General features: G+C 33.1%; 1 protein-coding gene across 8 annotated transcripts; it reads right to left on the bottom strand.

The window, feature by feature from the left end:
• Positions 1-14,888: 14,888 nt before the first annotated feature.
• Positions 14,889-19,081, bottom strand: LOC145788631 (transcription factor bHLH74-like). Of its 8 annotated transcripts, none has more exons than XR_014358665.1 (8): positions 17,324-19,074; positions 17,016-17,249; positions 16,860-16,925; positions 16,696-16,764; positions 15,873-15,944; positions 15,648-15,804; positions 15,477-15,558; positions 14,889-15,378 (listed from the first exon to the last, which is right to left on the bottom strand). XR_014358665.1 is itself a non-coding variant. In XM_082912531.1 (8 exons), the coding sequence occupies exons 1-8, from the start codon at positions 17,945-17,947 to the stop codon at positions 15,356-15,358; spliced, it is 1,320 nt and encodes a 439-aa protein (XP_082768657.1). In that variant the 5' UTR covers positions 17,948-19,081; the 3' UTR covers positions 14,889-15,355. The 8 variants fall into 8 exon arrangements, 4 of the variants coding, with proteins under 4 accessions (XP_082768657.1, XP_082768660.1, XP_082768659.1 ...); XR_014358666.1 differs by having other exon boundaries at positions 14,889-15,381; XR_014358663.1 differs by having other exon boundaries at positions 15,477-15,564.
• Between the last annotated feature and the right edge of the window lie 1,559 nt (positions 19,082-20,640).

The following is a 20,640-nucleotide window of genomic DNA, read 5'->3' on the forward strand; positions in this document are numbered from 1 at the left end:
GTTCTAACCCCCTTGAATATATGAGATATGGCTTCATATATAGCAAAAAGCAAGAGCATGGTCGAAATATCTGATTATAGGACAGCTGGAGGTTGTGGAAGACAGTTGGAGGGAAAATATCTTCAAAATATCTGAGTTTGGGACCTTAGTGGTCGGTCAGCCACTTTTTCTGGTCAACTGATCACCTTTTTGGGTTGACCGACCACTTTTCTAGTCGACAGCCCATTTTTCTGGTCAACAGGCAAAATTCTGCTTTCCAGGTCCAACTTCAAATAGGCATAACTCCTTCATCTGGACTTCTTTTCAGGTCATTCTTATGTCCAAATTGAAGCCCCGGAAGTAAGCTTTCCAATGGTGGTAGCCTTGAATCAAAATTCCAACTGTGAAAAAATTTATGTCTGTTTTGGTGAAGCCACTTAGTTTTGGTCCTACCCAGATTCATGCCGAACTTCTCCTAAACTAGTTTTCTTCTCTCCTTTCCTCTTTTCTTCAACTCCAAACCCCTAAACAAGGTGTTTTGAAATATTTTTCAAAGATTTCATCTCTCTTTCATTCATTTCCACTTTGTCCTTGCTTGGTTTACCGAAAAGTGCAACATTTAACAAAATGCGAGCGTCGGAATATTTTTGGAACTTTATTTCCAAAACATTTTGAAAGAGAGGGCCTTAAGGTCTAAAATATTTTGATCAAGAAATGGGGTGTGAGGTTTGGATTTGATTCTCCTCTTGCCGAAAAAATTGAACCTTTGCATAGCGTAGCCTACATCACTAAGTAAGCTATCAGTAGCGCCCAAGTCTTAAGGGCAGTCAAAAATAAGGTGTCTGCACACCCAAATTGTATCACTACCCCGTTGAGTCCTTGGAAAGCCCACAACAAAATTCATCGTGGCATGCTCCCACTTCCACTCAGCTATAAACAAGGGTTGCAACAAACCCGCTGATCTCTAATGTTCGACCTTCACTTTTTAACAAGTAAGGCACCTCGATACAAACATGGCCACATCCTTCTTTATTCCTCTATGCCAAAACTGGCGGCTAAGGTCGTGATACTTCTTTGTGCCTCCCGAGTGCACCGTAAGATGTGAATGGCGAAACTCTTGGAGTACTTCCTCTCGGTAAGACTCCGGCACGAAAAGACGATCACAGTATCTAACACTCGAGTCGGGATACACATTCAAGCCTTTATCTACCTTTCCACTAGAGATGTTTTCCCAGAGGGTTTCTACCTCAAGATCACCCTTCTACGTTTCTATCACTTGGTTCACAAATGTAGGTTGTGCAACTACCAAAAACAAGACTGTAGACTCAGCAGACTCGCCAAGATGTAAGTCAAATTCGCCATGATGCAAGTCAAACTCACCAATAGCACCCAACATCTCCTATCCCAGGATGGCAACACTAGCCACACTACCAATAAATTTCCTACTCAAAGCATCGGCCACAACATTGGCCTTCCCCAGGTGATAATGTAACTCAAAATCACAATCTTCTATAAACTTCATCCACATCCTATACCTCAGATTCAAATCCTTATGCGTAAACAGATATTTCAGATTCTTATGATCAGAAAATACCTCAAACTTCTCACCGTACAAATAATGCCTCCAAATCTTCAAGGCAAAGATCACCGGTCATGAGTAAGGTAATACCTATCATGTGTTTTCAACTACCGCGAGCCATAAGCTACTACATTTCCCTCTTGCGTCAATATACAACCCAAACCTTCCTGTGAAGCATCACAATACACCAAATAGCCTAAACTCCTCTCCAGAATAATCAATACTAGAGCAGTGGTAAGTCTAACCTTAAGCTCTTGAAAAGACTTCTCACAAGTCTTGCTCCACACGAACTTAATGCCTTTCCTCGTCAGTCTAGTCAACGGTGAAGCTAATTCAGAGAAATCTTTCACAAACCGACGGTAATACCTGGCCAACCCCAAGAAACTATGGATCTCAAAAGCATTCTTAGGTCGTTCCCAATCTTGTACTAACTCTATCTTAGATGAATCCATAGTCACTCCTTCCTCAGATACCACGTGGCCTAAAAACGTAACCTCTCTCAACCAAAATTCACATTTCCTAAACTTGGCATAAAGTTCTTGGGCTCTAAGTAACTCAAGTACTACCCGCAAGTGTTCCTCATGTTCCTCATTAGAGGGTGAATAAATCAAGATGTCATCAACAAAGACGACCGCAAAATGGTCTAGGAACTCACGGAAGATTCGGTTCTTCAAATCCATAAACACGGCTAGTGCATTAGTTAGCCCAAAGGGCATCACTAGGAACTCATAACGGCCATACTGCATATGAAATGTCGTCTTCTAGATGTCTTCCTTATTCTTAACTGGTGAAAACCCGACCTCAGGTCTATCTTAGAAAAGCAACAAGACCCCTTCAATTGATCAAACAAATCATCTATACGAGGCATTAGGTATTTATTCTTAACAGTTACTCGGTTCAACTTTCGGTAGTCAATACAAAGTCGTAACACACCATCTTTCTTTTTGGCAAAGAAAGCTGGTGCTCCCCAAGGCAAAGCACTAGGGCGGATAAAACCTTTATCTAGTAGCTCATGGAGTTGAATCTTCAACTCACTCAACTCGGCAGGTGTAAATCTACATGGTGCCATAAAAATCAGTGTTGTACCAGGCACTAAATCAATTGAGAACTCAATCTCACAGTGAGGTGGTAAATTGGTGAGATCCTCAGGAAAGACATCCAGGTATTCACAACTACCATTGGCAACTCGATCATACACCAGTGATAAGACTCTATCAACCCGACCCCTCAAGAAATAAAAACAATCTCCACTCGAGGTACATACAATAACCTTTTGACGGTAACAATCTATGACAGCCTGATACGATGACAACCACTCCATACCGAAAATAGCATCAAAACTAGACATGTCAATCAACACAAATGCAAAAGGAAGTCGGCGACTAGCAACCTCTATGTCACAACCCCGACACTCCTACTCCAAAACAATCTCACCACCAATAGATGACTCTACACTGAGAGGAGATACTAACCGAGCCAACTCTAACCCCAAAGTTGATACAAATGCAGATGAGATAAATGAATGGAATGCACCTGTATCAATTAACACATTAGCAATGGAATTTTATAACAAGAAAATACCTCTCACTACCAAAGATGTCGGTACTAAATCTGGCATGGTAACATCATACACATGCCTTATAGGTCTCTGCTCAACTTGTTCATCCTCGAAGCATAAGCCTGATGCATTGACTGAGCCAAAGAGGCTCCCTGATTGGCCCTCGAAGCCTGTGCTGACTGTGTAGGCTGGTGGCTCTATGTCTGCCTTGAACTAGACACACCAAGTGTGCTACCCAACTGAGGGAAAAACCTCGTCATGTGCCCCACTTGCCCACACTGATAATAAGTGAGCAGCTGCCCTCTCCCCTGACTCTGACTCTGACTCTGACTCTGAGAACGAGCCAAAAATGATGCAAACCGTTGCCCTCCTCTCCTCTACAGGCAAACAAGAGACTTGTGACCTAACTGGCCACACTTGAAACAAGTGAAATCTCCCCGACCACCTCTCCCAGAACCTAAACTCGGCACTGGAAAAGTGGACCTCAACTGTGCTCCCTGAGACTGTTGTGGGTTAGAACCCTTCTGCCTCTTACTGTCCCCCTGAACCTCCTGACTCCTCCTAGGCCCCTTATCCGCTCCTCCTTCATTTGCATCACGGTCTCAAGATAAGCCACCGACTACCTTAAAAAGAAGCCTAGTCCCTAACCTTTTCTTGAACTCCACACAACAGCGCTCTTCTGTCGTCACTAACTCTAGTACAAATCTAGAGAGGCTAGTAAATGCAGCCTTAAACTCGGCCACAAGTATGTTCAACTGCTTAAGCTGTGAGAACTGCTCCCTCAAGTTCTACCTAACTGTGGGAGGTAAAAACTTATCGTGGAAAGTGTTGACAAAAGCCTCCCAAGTCACTTCAATGCGCCCACACGCATACTTCACCACTGACCCGCATCTCCCTTCAGCTGGAAGGATGCTAAGGTCACTTTCAGTCCGCCGTCCTCGATGCTAAGCATCTCAAACCTCTTCACTATCTGCTTTAGCCACTCATCCGTCTTCAATGGCTCCTTAGGATCACCGAAAACTCGTTCGAATTCGACTGGAAGAACTCTCGTTTCAAGAATGACAGCCCTGCCTTAGTTACTTGGGCCTGGACTTGATTCTCAGCTCTAAGAATGTCCATGGATTCCCACAATGCTCTAGCCATTTTACGTGTTAAGGTGCCCATGGCCTATTAACCAACTAGTTCAGCCATATTGTCCTGACCAACTCCCTCTTCTTGCGCCGAAATATCATCCGGTAAAGACACTTCGTGCCTTCTAGGCCTACCACTCCTACCCCCACCACGTCTACGTCTTGATATCCTAATAAAGGTAACAAAAGAGATTAGCACATTTACAAATGTATCAAAGCTAACTCACTCACGTCCTAATACAGTGGACAACAGTAATTCACTCCACATAAGCACATAGTCACATAAACACATACGAATTTCCTCCTCAAATAATGATCATTTCGCGGAGTTGCCAAAGTTCCGATTAGAAACAGCAGTGATCAAGTGCTCTTCTAACAGGACTTTTAGAAACTTATAGACCCAATCAATATCTTAAGAATTAAATCTCATACCCATATAATCACATAAGCATGTTATCACATAGCACATCATACATACTAATGGACACTCAAAGATATAAGGTGAATGCATTTGCAATGCTTATGCCAAAACATTTTATTTCTCTTTCTAAAACCATGCAATGCCAAGTTAATATTATAACTCATAAATCATTCCATTTACAATAGAAAACAGGGCAATGAATCACACTCTAGGAATCTCAAAAAAAATACAACCTTTCACGGAAATTTTGTTTAACGGGAAACCGTAAACCGACACCCGTGTAAACGTAGTCTATTCAAGCACTACTTTTGCCATTTTACTAAAATTTCATCTACGGGATCGACATCCATTTATATGCGTGGTTTTTAGGACTTTCACCATGGACACTCAAGCCAACTTATTTCAACGAGATACCACTTACATCCCAAATTCACTCCTTTTTTCTCTAAACGGTAAACATTTTCAATATATTAATATGAGACAATGCTCAATGGATGTAACGCATCGAAATAATTACCATAATCCCTCCACAATATTAATAAACAAAAATAATAATAAAGTAATTACCTTTCATTAAATCTAATTGGGATTACAAAAGCAAACATATGCAGTGTACATTCATAACTCCTAGCCCTGAATATATAGCATGTGTTACAAATAATCGAAAAGACTGGAAGTTAAATAGAGGAGAAATGCTCTAATGGCTTACAACTTTCCAAGATGGTTCTTGGTTACACAAAAATGGACTTTCGGTTCAATACATTTAAAGCCCTTGGTTGTACAAAAAAAAAAAAAAATGAATACAACAAAAAAAGCTCTTGCTCTAACTCCTTCCAAGCTACTGCCTTGGCGAAGACATATGACCAGCACCTAAAAATGATTTGCTCCAAATAGGGTATGCCAAAGCCCAGTAGAAATAATCTAACACAATATATGAATCTTAACAAAGATATAGGTGTTATATGAACCTACAATATCAGTGATAAAATCATTTATAACTTTTTTGCAAAATCAGACTATGTCGAACTTTATATCTCAATCCATTTTATCTCAATTCATGAGTCATTTCTATTTTATTCAGACAACCAAACTGAGGATACAACTTAGTGGGTCTTTAACCAACGTAACCATCATACAAACACTTTTATTTACCATTTTACAGATATTTCATCCGTGGCAATCGGCACCCATATATACTCATGGTTTTCAGGACTTTCACCCCGGACACTCCGACCAACTTAATTCAATGGATTACATCCCCATTCTTCTCCCACACATAGAGTACAGCCCATTTCTTTTCCCAAACATCGTATATTTACAATGTATTAAATGTGTAACAACGCACAATGCAAATAGATGAGAAATTAATTTCAATTCACATAATTCTCATGCAATTTCTACAACAATCATAGTTATCCTCCACCGATAGCCCAAAACAAATATTTCTAAACAGATATACAATCTCTAATACAAATAAATTTTCTAAAATTCAAGATGTGAACTATAATACATATCCAACTCCACCATAATACTCATCCAATTTCACATTCTCAACATTAATTCCATTTATTTATACAAAATAAATATTTAAAACATTTAGGTCAAAACCCTTGTTCTTCCAAAATCCAATCCAAGTATCAAAATCAACAATTTTACCACCATTCAACCTCATTTCCACTCCCACAACCTTTTTCCATGTACCCATTTCAAAACCCCTCTTTTGATTTTAAACCAAAACCCTAGGTTCGTTCAAAATCCTCCAAAATCACAAGATTGTTTATGAAAAAACATATAGCTAAGTTAAAAATCATAAAATAGTGTAGAAAATCTCTACCTCAAAGCTAGAAGATGAGCAAAGCAAGGAAGAAACTCTGATGAAGCCGAAACCCAACTTTATTTGGATGATAGCGTAGCTCTTGGAAGGCTCTACCTTTTTAACAAAGGCACACAGGTAGAGAAACCACTAAATCTAGAAGAAAATATATATATATATATATATATAGAAAGAGAGAGAGAGAGAGAGAGAGAGAGAGAGAGTTTAGAGAGAGAAGCTGTAGATCTAGGATTTTTGAAATGTTTAGAAAGAGAATGAAATGAATAAGTGATGTAAAATGTCACTTTTACGGACTGAAATACGCACAGTCCGCTCGAGCGCAAGAAATGACGCTCGAGCGTCTAGGCACAATAAGTTGTTCCACTCGAGCATAAAAAGTGACGCTCAAGCACCAAGACACAATGAAAAAGGCATCGCTACTCGAGCACAGGAAGTGACGCTCGAGTGTAGATTACACGCTTCTAGTAGTTTTGCATACAGAAGACCACTGCTCGAGCTCAAGAATGGCCACTCGAGCGCATGACCGCTCGAGTGTAAAATGCACTCTCCCAGTAGTTTTGCAGACCTGCAAAAGTTTTGAGAATTCACAAAGCCTGCTCGTACGCAAGAAGTGATGCTTGAGTAGATGAGTAAAATTTTAGGCAACAAAAGTATAAAAACCAAGCTACCAACCTATTCCAAGCGCAACCAATACAACCCAATAGGCAAACCCAAGGGAATATAAGGAAAGTAAGACATGAATAACAATACAAAACCATGAAACCTGAGTCAGAATACAAAAGGGGTCGGGTCTAAACCAGAATCGCTATAATGGAAATGAATGAGAAAAATAGTCTCAATTCTCTTAATTCTCATGCAATTTCTACAACTATCATAGCTATCCTCCATCGATAGCCCAAAACAAATATTTCCAAACAGATAAACAATCATCAATAAAGATAATTTTTTTGAATTTCAAGATTTGAGTGATAATACATATCAATGTCAATCCAATTTCATTAATGTCAATCCAATTTCACAATTTCAACATCAATTCCATTATTTATACAAAATCAACATTTGAGACATTTAGGGCAAAACCCTTTTTCTCTTTATGAATCAATCCCAAGAATAAAAACACACTATTTTATTACCACTAATCCTCATTTACTATTCCAAAACCATTTCCAAGAATCTATTTCAAAACCTCTCTTTTGATCTTTAACGCAAAACCCTAGATTTGTTTCAAAAATCTCCAAAATCACAATATTGTTTAAATATAGCAAATAACTAAGTTAAAACTCATAGAAAGTACGAAGAATCCCTACCTCAAGTTTTAGAAGATGAGAGAGAATGTGAAGAAAGCTCAAAGATGTCGAAAATCAACTTTTCTCCAATTAGAACGAAGCCCTCGTCGAGCTCTACCTTTTTAACAAAGGGACATGAGTGAAAAGGTTGATGGATCTAAGTGTATTTGAGTGGAATCAATGCGTTTAGAGAGAGTGAAAGAAAATAGGTTTTGAAAAGTTTAGCGAGAGAGAGAGAGGTGAAAAAGTGACTAAGAAAAGTGACTTTACAAACTAATATACATGCATGTTGCTCAAGCGCAAGATGTGTTGCTTGAGCGTCCAGACACAAAAGATGTGACCGCTCAAGCAAAGAAGTTTGTCGCTCGAGCAAAATTTTCAAACTCTCAGAAGTTTTGCAAAAAGAAGGCATACGCTTAAGCACAAGAAGCACCGCTCGAGCGAGCATAGCTCGAACGCAAGAAGGACCACTCGAGCAAAGAATACCAACTTCTAGTATCTTTGCAAACCTACAAAAGTATTGGGAGTTCACAAAGACTGCTCGAGTGTAGGAAGTGTCGCTCGAGCGAAGAAGCCAAAATCTGGACAACAACCATTTTGAAAAACTAACTCCCGACCTGTTCCAAACGTAACCAAAACACAATGATAACCAAACTCCATGAAGCATAAGATGAAATAGGACATGAACAACAATATAAAACAATAAAACCCAAATCCAAAACATCAAATGGGTTGAGTCTAAACTATTTATGTCAATCAACACAAATTGAAGAGTCACTTGACCAATTTATTTATTTTAATATTTTTTAAAATTGGTAAACATGCATTACTAGTATTGTTTTTCATAATAAAATGTACATATTTAATAGCTTTGAAAAAATAGATTAAATCACTAAAAACAATTAAGGTTTTAGAGACAAACATTTAGGGACAAAATTATTTTTTAGAGACCAAATATTTTTATTGCGAAAAGTGATGTTATTATATTTTTAGCAACGAAAATAGAATATTAGTGATGAATTATTATTCTTTTGGGACCAAATTTTTTGTCTTAAAAAATAAACCATTTTGAGACCAAATTATTTTATCCCTAAAAGTCTATTTATTAGTGACATTTTCAAAATTTTGTCACTAAAATCCTTGTTTTTTACTTTTCGGGACAACCTTTCAGCAACTATCTTCACAACGATAGATATTAGTTCCTAAATGTCTTTTACAACAAAATTTTCACTTTTAGAAATTAAAAAATTTGGTCTCTAAAACTCTTATATGTTGTAGTAAATATAATATTTTTTGTTATAGTGTTGTAATTATGGCCGTAACTTTACTTTAATCTAGACAAACTGTAGGTGCATGTTTTTATAATACTTTTAAACATAATTAAACAAAAATCAATTCAAACAAAATTAAGTAGCTATTTGTTTATGTAAATATTTTTAAACAAAATCAACTGCAGATTAAAATATTAAAGAAAAAATTATTAGATAATTTTGAAGTAATGCTCTACATAAATTGTCAATTAAAACATATCGCGATGTCACAAAATATTAAAAGTAAAAAATAAAAAAAGAGTAGTAATATACAAACATAAAATCAATATAAAAAAATTATTAATAATGATTTAATTAGATTTTGATCTATCACTTTATAATAAAAGAGTCCATTGACATGCTTTTTATTATACAAATGACACTATCACATCATTTTAGGGTAAAATTTTGCATTCAAATTCTAGTGAAATAATATTTTTTTTCTACAAAAAAAAAAATGGCTATAAGCAATAAAAAAAAACAAATAATCAAATAATGGTCAGTAAATAGTAGAGGAACAAATGATACATAAAATATAAAATGCAAAAACAAAAAATGGACAGGAAAAAAAAAATGGTGTATGTAAAAGAAGAAATAGTATGTTTAAAGAATGCAAAAAATTAAATATTAACGTCTCATAAAGATAGAGAAAAATTAATAAGTTGCATCATTGCATGAATGTAATATTTATAGGATGATGATGACATGAATGACTTGGAAAATGTATAATGTATGACGGCTAGGGTTTTGGGGTATCACAAAGAATTGGTTAGAGAAAGAGTGCATAAAAAAATATCTTCTTTATCTTTCCTTTTCTAAATCATAAATCATGATCTTTTTAAAAAAATTATTTTTTAAACTTAAAAATTCACAAATTTAGTGTGAAAAATAGCCAAATCAATTTATTTAATTTATTTATAGGGAAACAATTTAATTATAGGGAATCAACCAAATCAGTTTTTCGAATTAATTATACGGAAACAAAATCAATCAAACAAAACAATTTAAACAAATTTGAATTGATTTTGTTTAATTTATTTTAAGGAATTAAGGATTTTATGTAGAGATTTTAGAAGATAGACAAATAAATTGGAAGGTCAACAAACCGTATTTTTATATTTGATTTTAGAAAATGATCATCTTTTATGTAATGATTTTAAGACAAATAAATTGGAAGGTCAACAAACTGTATTTTTTTAGGTAATGATTTTAAGAGATGGGTTTGAAGATTTTTTATTTTTTTATTTTTTAATTAGAAAGTTTTGTGAGATGTACGAATAGTTTATTATTTTTTAAGTTTTAAAAAATAAAAAATTAAGCTTAGGCACGTGAAGACCTTAGAGACTTTTTCACGACAAGTGTTTCTACCACCAAATATTATGATCCAAAAACAGATTCATGTATTTACAGCATGGGACTATGATGCCCCGGAGTTTCATATATAAATACTTAAAAATCAAGCCTTATTGCCACCAGGTCTCCTTGATGTTTGGTGGTTGGTGTTTATTTCTCACAATCCCAATGTCAAGGGCTCAAGGCCTGGTAGATGAGGGTGAGTCGAAAAGGAGAGTAAAAGAGGTATTTTAAAATACCTTATTTTTTAAAAATTAGATTATACTTACAAATCATTGATTAATTAGTGGTAAATCCGTGTATGTGAAAACATTAGTAACATATTTTTATATAAAATAATATAAATAGCTCAAGGCTTGATAGGTAAGGGTGAGAGGAAAAGGAAAGTAAAAGAGGTATTTTAAAATGCCTTATTTTTTAAAAATGAGATTATACTTACAAATCATTGATTAATTAGTGGTAAATCCGTGTATGTGAAAAAATTAGTAACATATTTTAATATAAAATAATATAAATAGTTAGATTTTTATATGTAAATTATAAAAATAATAAGTATTGAAACATACAATTTATGTATCAATTTTTAATTTGTCACAATTTCAATTATATAACTTTCAACCTCCTTGCTAGAGTTGCAAACTTGGGCGAGCTCAACTCAAACAATTCAAGTCAAGCCTGGAATTTTATAAAGATTGAGTAACATAATTTTTAATTCGATGAGAACATATGTAGACATTTAAAAATTCGAATTAAATTTGAGTGAACTTGGGCAGAGACATTAAATAACTTAAGCAACCGAAACAAAGCTATACATATATACACATATAAAATTATTGCTACTTTATTTTTTAAAATAATAAATTAATTAATTAAAATTTTAATATTAATAAACAAAAGCAAAAGTAATATGCTTAAGTTTTTTCAATATAACTCTTTTTTTTTTTTTTTGACGATGTTTAAAAGTGTAACTTTTAGAAAGTTATCATCGAATAAGTTAATATTAAAAAAATTACAATTCATAATAACATAAAATAATTTAATATGATTTTTTAGAATTATTATTAATTTAAAAATTACAATAAAATATTTAAATAGAATAAAAATAAATTTCTTACAAAATAAAAGTATCTGAATAAAAAAAGGTAAGAAAAAAATTTACAATGGTATTTTCATTTGATCTAAAATTTTAGGTGAATAATAAATTATCACCTATAACCCTCATTTTTATTTTTATTTTTATTTTAATAAAAAAAAAGAAGTTTCACAAGCCATCATTTTGATTAAAAAAAAATAACGTTTCTTTCTATTTTGTTTTAGTAAAAGTCACTTTTTAGCAATTTGAGTCCAAAAAAAAAATTATTTTTTATTTTAATTTGTTTAATTGACAATTGAGATTAAAAACAAAATTAATAGGATCCACCATGTTTGGCAAGTGCTAAAAAATTTAAATGAACAGTAAATTATCACGCGTAACATTCATTTTGTTTAATTGACAATTGACATTAAAAAATAAAAAAATAAAATAGAAAATAGAATCCACTATCTTATCAAGTGCTAAAAAAGTCATTCATTTTCTTAATTTTTTTTGTCTTTTGTTAAAAAAATTATTGTTCAAGTCCTTATAGTTTAGAAGGATATAAATTTTTTTATAAAATTTAAAACCAAAAAAGACAAAAATAAAAATATAAACTTTTAATAACGAATAATAATTTAAACACTTGTATTTAATAATATATTATATTTAGACCAATATGTTATAATACACCGGCATGACACGTGAATACTGATCTCATTCTAAGGCCAAGTTTGGTAGGTTGTCAAAAAGTCAAAAAGTTAAAAAATTATTCAAAAAGTTTAAAAATTATCACTATTTACCAAAAGTCAAAAATTACGGCTGCACAACTCTCAATCCTAATTTTTCACTACACACTAATTTATATAATTTTTTAATACACATTTTTTCATAAAAAGTCAAAAAGTTTACCCAAACAACCATATTTTTTTCCTCAACTTTTTAATCCAAAAATTTAAAAAGTGCACTTATTTAGGACATCTCAAACAACCCTTTTGTAATAACATAATTTAAAGAATAATTTAAATTTAAAATTTTATTTTGTAATTCAATAAATGATGCTGAATTTAATGAATGAATAGTGATCTCATTTCAATTATTGTAGTAACATAATTTAAGGAAGAATTCAAATTTAAAATTTTATTTCAAAGATATAAAACTAATTTATAGACGAATTATATTGTGACACATATTAATAAAAATTAAAAAATTAAGCAATAAAAAAAAGAATTACAACTTTTAGCCTTATAAAGATGACAATATTTTGCAATTATAATATTATATAGATATAAATAAATCATGGGATGGATAATTATTAAAAACTTATAAATTATAAGATAGATCATTACAAATTTAAATTTAAATTTAAATTAATGGATTGCTTCACATATAGAGTCCCTCAAATTTCAATTTTGAAATGGATTAATATACTTTATATCTTTTTATTTTATATATTTGATATACTTTTCATTTGAAAGTCATATATCAAGGATATTTTTTTTATTTTATTTTTTTTTTATTTGAATGAGAGCTAGCCAATATAAGATTTTTTTTAATTATTTAAAATCAAAAAATTAAAAAATTTAGTTTGAAATATTGGAGCTCCCACAAAATATGTGGGTTAAAAATCCCATTTTTCTTATAATATACAGATAATAAAATGAAAGTTTGAATCCTACTTACTCAAATCTGCATTTAACATTTCAACTAATTTCAATCCAATTTTGTTTTATATTTATATGAAAACAAGGCCATATCATCAATGATTTTCTTAAAGAATTTGAAAGTCCGAAGTAAAATTGATACCGGCGGCTACCCCTAAGTTTCCAAAACCTCTCATTATAGCAATATTCATGAAAATTTATTTTAAATGATATATATTTAAGGATTAATTATTTAAAAGTTGTATTGGTAAGGTTGGTGGTCTATTAAGTCCTACTTTATTTTTTTAACCCGTAAAGTCTTATTTTCAAAATATTTATATAAATGATTATTTTATCCTTATTAAAAGACGGAAGGAATTAAGAAGCGTCAATATATTGAGTACTAATAAAAAATTATTAAATATTACAAGTGCATCACATGATAATGTTATTCACTAATCACCAAGTATTATGCCTCATATCCCAATACAAAATTATGAGATTCATCATCTTCACCAATCACAAATCTTTTGATAGACACCTAATCATACCTCAAAAGTACTAGATAAATTCTCTTATTGAAGTGAGTATTATTGAGGTGACATGTATTTTGTTTTGTAGTTTCAAAATTTAAAATTTTCATAACTTTTAATATACGCATTTATTTTTAGTAAAATTTAATTTTTGAAGTCTACACAATGAGATCTATCAAACAAACTAATATTAAATATAAATTTTTGTAAAAATAAAATATTATTTTTTTAGCAATACAAAACTAACAATTTCTCAATTTTCATAATTATCCAATAAAATTGAGAAATTTATCAATTTTTCCTAGTATTAACTGAGAATATTATTAGTTTTTGAGAAATTTCTAAGTTTTTTTTCATTTTAAAATTGAGATTTTTCCAGTTTAAAAACTAGTAATATTCTCTGTTTTAAACTAGAAAAAATTGAAAACTTTCTTAATTTTGCACAGAAATATTCCTTATAATTGTTTTGTCAACTAAAAAATTTACAATTTTCTTAGTTCCATAATTGACATATTTCACAATTAGTTTATGTATGTTTATGTGTGAAATATAGGTTTTATTTGTTTAAAATTTTAATTTATGGTTAGAAATTAAGAAAATTATAAATGAAAAATTCATATTAATCTTGCTTGATAGATTTCATTATGTTGATTGTAAAAATATAAATTTTATCAAAAATAAATACATATTGTAAAAATTATGATGTTTTGAAGTTATAAAAATTAAAATGTCACATGACTATACTTTTTTATAAACCATTACAAATGATGACCAAATATTGTTTGAAAGACAATTTCATCCATTAAAAATTAATAAAACTTGAAGGAATAACCAATCTTAATAGAGTATAAGTTAACAAAATGAGATTTGTGTGTAAATACCAAGAATTGTCAATCCTTTTAAGAATTAACCACGTCATCATTCTAACTCTTCTAACGCTGTGTTTGGTTGAGAAATTTAAAAAAAAATTTAGAAAGGGAAAGAAAAAAAGATGTGTAAAACTAAATAAAATGTAAATATATTTTATTTATATTTGACCTACCTTTTTCCTTTTTATTTTCAAATTTTTTTCCAAATCTCCCACTCAAATAAAAATACAGCATAAAGGTACAAAGTAAAGCAAAAGCCACTAAAAACACAAATAACAGTATACAAGGTTAGGCAGCTTCAGCATCAAGTCATACAAAAAGTGGAGAAATCTATGAAGTCATTTACATATGGTGAGACAGAATGGAGTTTGTCCATTAAGCAATGACATGAAACACAATCTCTCCTCTATTTCCAAGTATTTCGTTTCAACTTCATGTACTCTCTAAAAGAAAGTTTTTCTTTTCAGAAAAGTTTCTGCAAAACACGTACAAACCTTCAAACATAGCTCTCTAAATCTACAACACCAATGAAAACAATAATCATCTTCATCAATCAAAGTCCCTCGGTGTCCCTGTCTGAAATCTGAATACACATATGGTTGGTAAATCTAACAAGTCAGCTTCTTCTTCTTCTGCTAAAATTCGAAGAAACAAACAGTTGGAGCTGAGAACCTATACAACTCCAAATAAAATTTTCTTTTTCTTTTTCTGGTTTCCTTTTCTTTTCTTGGAGTTATAATTGAATTGTCACTTGGAAGTAAAGAAACACTTTGATCTCTTCCAAAACCCTATAGCTCCAATTTTGACCGGCCTGCTAAACATAACGAAATTTCTGAGGTCAGAATATTAACAAGCAATAAGAAAATTTTACGTAGTAAATCTTGAGTGAGGTGAGCTATGTGCAATTACCATTTGGTCCCAGATTGCCGATAGCAGGATTAGAATCAAATCCCATTTGGAGAAGACTTTGGAACTCATTGTCCCATACATTCTGCATCTACATGCCTTGTGTCAATGCTTTTGCCAAAAATGAAATTAAAAAAAAAAAATCTAGTTTAGTAAACAAGGAGTTCTAGTTACCTGAGGCATAGAATGAAATGGAGATGTGCTCGGGACACCTGGCAAGGCTCCCTGTGGCAAACCTTGTAGGTAAGGGCGATAAGAGCTCGTTCCGGGACCAAATCCAGGAATAGCTACACTGCTTCCTCGCGAGTGTTGAATCTGTGTGCAAGGAAAACTAAGACAAAGTTCATAACTAAATAGCTAAAATAAGGTTTTGATTTATTTGGTACAAGTTTAACTCACCTCTTTGGACAGAATTCTTTCTATGTCAATGTTCAATTCTGGATTGACAGTGGCAAGTTTCATTGACAAAAACTGCAAAATATGCAAGGAGAATCAAGTTATATTGTTTGAATTCTGTGGAACTGCAAAATGATTCTCAATTTCATGTTCTGTTATTGAGTAGATTTGCAAAAAATTTAAGGGTTACAACACATTGGAACTATTTTCCTTACAGTTTTTATTTCAATTGTAAGAGACAAGACCACACTGCACAAAATGGTCAGAAACCCCAATTTCACCACTTTTCAGCTATTACAAGAAGTTTGAACACCAAATCCCTCATAAAGGACAGTCCCAGTGCACAAGGATCTCGTTATTGTGGGGTCTGGGGAGGTCATATATATGTGTCCTTAACCTCTATTAGGCGAGCACAGTTTTATAATAGTGGTATTGGAAGATGAATTAGTGTCGAATGCAATGTAGCAGTATCAGGAGTATTGCGCAATACGCACGGAGAATCAGGCAATGCAACCATAAATTTTTAACATATTGAGCATCAATAAAAATAAAAAAAGACCTTTATAGTAGCCAAATTGGCCATATTGACTGTGAACCAACTTGAGTATCCATTGTGAACTGTGTCGGAAATGACTGATACACATGTAATTTTTATTCCCATCGGTATTAGGGCATGTATTTAAAAACCGCTGATACTTGGTTTAAACACATGATGCCTATGTTACCATGGAACAAGGCCCACACTCATTATAACCCTCCCTTATACAGAGACCTTTAATAACAAAATAGACAATCAAGCTTTATCATAGAGTTGCAGAATGAATACCTCAACTTGCTGTTGCAGGGACTGCACATAGTTAATGATTTCATCAAGCATTACTGCCTTCCCTGTGATCTATTAATTAAATAACACCAAAATTTATCACCATTCCAAATCAAAGCTCAAACTAAGCGTTAGAATGACCAGAAACATAGATCTTCTCAAATTACCTTATTGCATCCTGGAACAAGTTCTTGAAGCAATCTCATTCTCTCACTAATCCTCTCTCTTCTCACCTTCAAGAAAAAAGATTTGAGGTTCACTAACATGATATATATGAAACATAGAATAAACACATCATGTAATCTTTCACAATAAAAAGATACCCTTTCGGCAAGGCTGTGACTATTCGTTGCCTGGCCTCGTCTTGCCCTCACATGTATGTAATTTTCTTTAGTTTCTTCTCCGCTGTTGGAACTACCTTTTGGTTGTTTACCCGTTTGCTTACCATGCAAATCAGCACTTACGTTTCGTTCAATTTTCTGTTTCTTCCCATCCTGTACTTCCCGATATTCGGAACTATTGCCAGAATTATCTGTGTTTGGATCTCCCTCACCATTCTATAGCAAATATCAGACAATTTATCAATTGGTTATACATGATCATAGGGAAATCAAAATGTAAGACTATTTACCTTGGTAGGATTGAAGGGAGAATTGGACTCTGATACCCTCTTTTTCCTCTTTCCACAAGGTGTAATGCCCATTATACCCTCTTCTGAAATTGGATACTCTCCCTGACAAAGTGCACCATTTGTTGATATCTTTTCAGTGCCATGGTCGTTTTGGGTATAATTTGAAGGACAACCAGTACTAGCAATCTGGGCACACTCAGGTAAGCCAAAGGGACTTGCCATATCTGAGAAACACCCACTTCCAAGGCATGGAAGCTTTGGGACCATCTCAACGAGACCAGAATCAGATAGATAGTGAACAAAATGAGAGGTACTACTGGGTATAGCCTGATTTTCAAGTGCAACAGAGTAAGGTGAATTACCAAACTCACTGCTAGGAACCACTGAAGAGCCTCCAAAATTCTTACCCTGACTAAGTGAAACAGGTGGGTCCCAACCAGAACCAAGGTAAAGGTCTGCACCACTACTAGAAGATTTGAACATGGACCCAGAGCTCATTGCCATTTCAGCAACCTTGTCAGACAGTGGATTTGTGTTCATCACAGAAGATGGGCAATTCAGAATGCTATCTCCACCACCACATGTTTGTTGAAATCTCAAACTGCAGTTATCCTCAGTACCCATATACTGAAAACAAAAACAAGACCTCCAAAACCTATGGAAATCAACTTATACACCTTAAGAAGAAAACCCAACTCAAGGGTTACCCCAAACAAGGCCTAAATAGATATACTTAATGAACAGTGAGTGAGTTTGACCAAAATTAGCTGGTAATGTCTTGCAGGACTCAACAAGGAATAAATAACTTGGGCAGCTTTATAGAACTGAGAGGTCTTAAAGCAAAAGGAAACCTCTCATTGCAGGCATCAAATAGACACAAAGGAAAAGTTAAAATCCAATGTACCAAAGCATAAAATCTACACAGCACCCAGCTACTTGCTTCTGCTTTCAAAAACCCTAGGATCAAGTCTACTCTCTGATGTAGGAAAAAGTAAATCACAGAGACAAGAAAGTGTGAACCTTTCAGAGCATAAAGTAAAACAAAGAAGAAAATAAAAATGGCAATGGCTTAGTAACAAACAGCTCACCAGACCAACAAAAAGAAAGAAGATTCCCTTTTCCCCTCTTTTTGTTTATGGGTTGAAATCTTTTCTTTTTTCTTGTTTCTTTTTTTTTTTCCTTTTTTTTTTTTTTTCACATCCTCCACACAATTGAACACTAGTTTTGATCTAAAGCAAGCTTGAATCTCTTAATTTGAGACCCAAACGACGAGAACAAATTAAGATTCAAACTAGGAAATAATGGAATCTAGAGAACTCCTGATATGGAAATATACCAGCTGTTAGAAGTTGAAGATATGAATCAAAAGCACAAGAACCCAAACAAAGGGTAGTTGCATAGACCCTAGGTTCTCAGAAGAGGGTACCCAAAAAAAGACCAGAAAGCATCAAATTCTACTTGAATAATTTTTTTTTTCTTTTTTTTTTATCAAGAAATTCTACTTGAATTGAAACCGACAGAGTCTAAACAGTGCTCCTAAATTGGGTATTTGATAGAACCCTGGACACCATCAATTGTTTGCTCAAATTCTCCAAAGAAAAACCAAATTCACCAAATGGGTCCTTGCAGAAATGGCATTGGAAGAATCAAATTCCTATTTTATAGATCATAGACCAATTTACAGAGCTAGCAGCCTAGAGATAGAAAGCATAAAAAGAGGAGAGAGAGAGAGAGAGAGAGAGAGAGGGAGAGTGAGCGCCTAGCTTACCTGTCCAAGATATAACAGGTGACATGCATGATTTTGGAAGACAGACTAACTACTGCCAACTGCTCTGGTAAATTATTTCAGAATCTAATCTTTCCCTCATACTTCATTACTCATTACTTCTTTGTCATTTTATCTACATATAAATATGTATAGATATCTACATATTTGAATATAATATGTAATAATTATTTTAAGAAATTGATTAAAAATTAATTTTTTATTTTTTTAAAAGAGTATATAAAAAATAAAATAATAATGTTATTTAATATAAATTAAAAATTAATTTTAACTTTTAGCCACGTTCGATTGGTTCCTCTCTTTAAGCCCAAGCTTACTGCCTTGACATCTCTCTCTTTTTTACTGACGCAAGGGCCAACCATCCTAACAGGCCTCTCTTCTTCGTCTTTTCTTTTTTCCGTTCTTTTTTAATTTAATGCACGATGATTTTTCTCATTGCTAACTAACCCGACAATTCTTTTTAGACAACATCCATTATGCATAAGCTTTCAGTGACTATTCAGTGTTCGTTTGACAAATTTAATTGAGTTAAAAAAACACAAAAGATAAAATAGATTAAATAAATTAATAAGATAAATGCATATTTAAATTATAACTATTTTACTTTTTCTTTCATAAAAATTAAAAAAGGGTATAGTTTCTGTCCAGTCCGATAATCTGAACTGTGTTGTTGGGCATGTGGGGACTTACCACGGGTCTCATTTTGATAATCTGAACCGTTCGATGTGTAGAAATCGTCGAGTACTATATGCCTGTAAAAAATCACGTTGACCGGATATCGATAGTTATGTGATCAAAACAATTTTTTGTCAACCGTTAATTTGTTCACCTTCCAATTATTTTAATACGAAACTAATTGGATCATATAGCTATCGATATCCGATCAACGTAATTTTTTATAAGCATATAGTACTCGACGAGTTCTACACATTGAACGGTTCAAATTATCAAAACGGAACCCGTGACGGGCCCTCACGGGCCCAGAAACACGGTCTAGTCCGATCCCGGATTGGATAGAAGCCATACCCATTAAAAAAATCAAACTAAACAAACTTTTTAATCCCAAATAAAAAAAATTTCAAACTCAAAATCTAACTAAAAAAAAAACAATGCCAAACAGCGACTCAGTTTGGGACTATTATGGTTTTGTTTGGAAAGTGGGTTGATTTTTTGACTTTTTGGCTATTTTAGCCTAGGCTAAAAAGTCTCGTTTGAGATAAATTTTTTGACTTTTTTTTATTATGGATTGAATGTAATGTTTGTCTTATTGGGCTAAAAAACTTTTTTTTTTTTTTTTGTGTGTGTGACTATTTTAGCCAAAAAAGCCCCACACCTATCTTCATAAACGGAGGCTATGCTAGGTTAAATGTTGAAACAGTCCCGCTACAGACCACTAAAACATGAGCACTAGAAGCAGCTCTAATTATGTGGCATCCAAGAAGGGAGGAAAAATCACACCTTCATATTATAGTGCGTGTGTTTCACGCACTGTGAAAAAAAAAAAAAAAAAAAAATCCCGCTCAAAATATGA

The sequence above is a fragment of the Camellia sinensis genome, unplaced genomic scaffold (assembly GCF_055761805.1).
Source record: "Camellia sinensis isolate YWXY unplaced genomic scaffold, ASM5576180v1 Unanchor3, whole genome shotgun sequence".
Taxonomy (NCBI): Eukaryota; Viridiplantae; Streptophyta; class Magnoliopsida; order Ericales; family Theaceae; genus Camellia; species Camellia sinensis.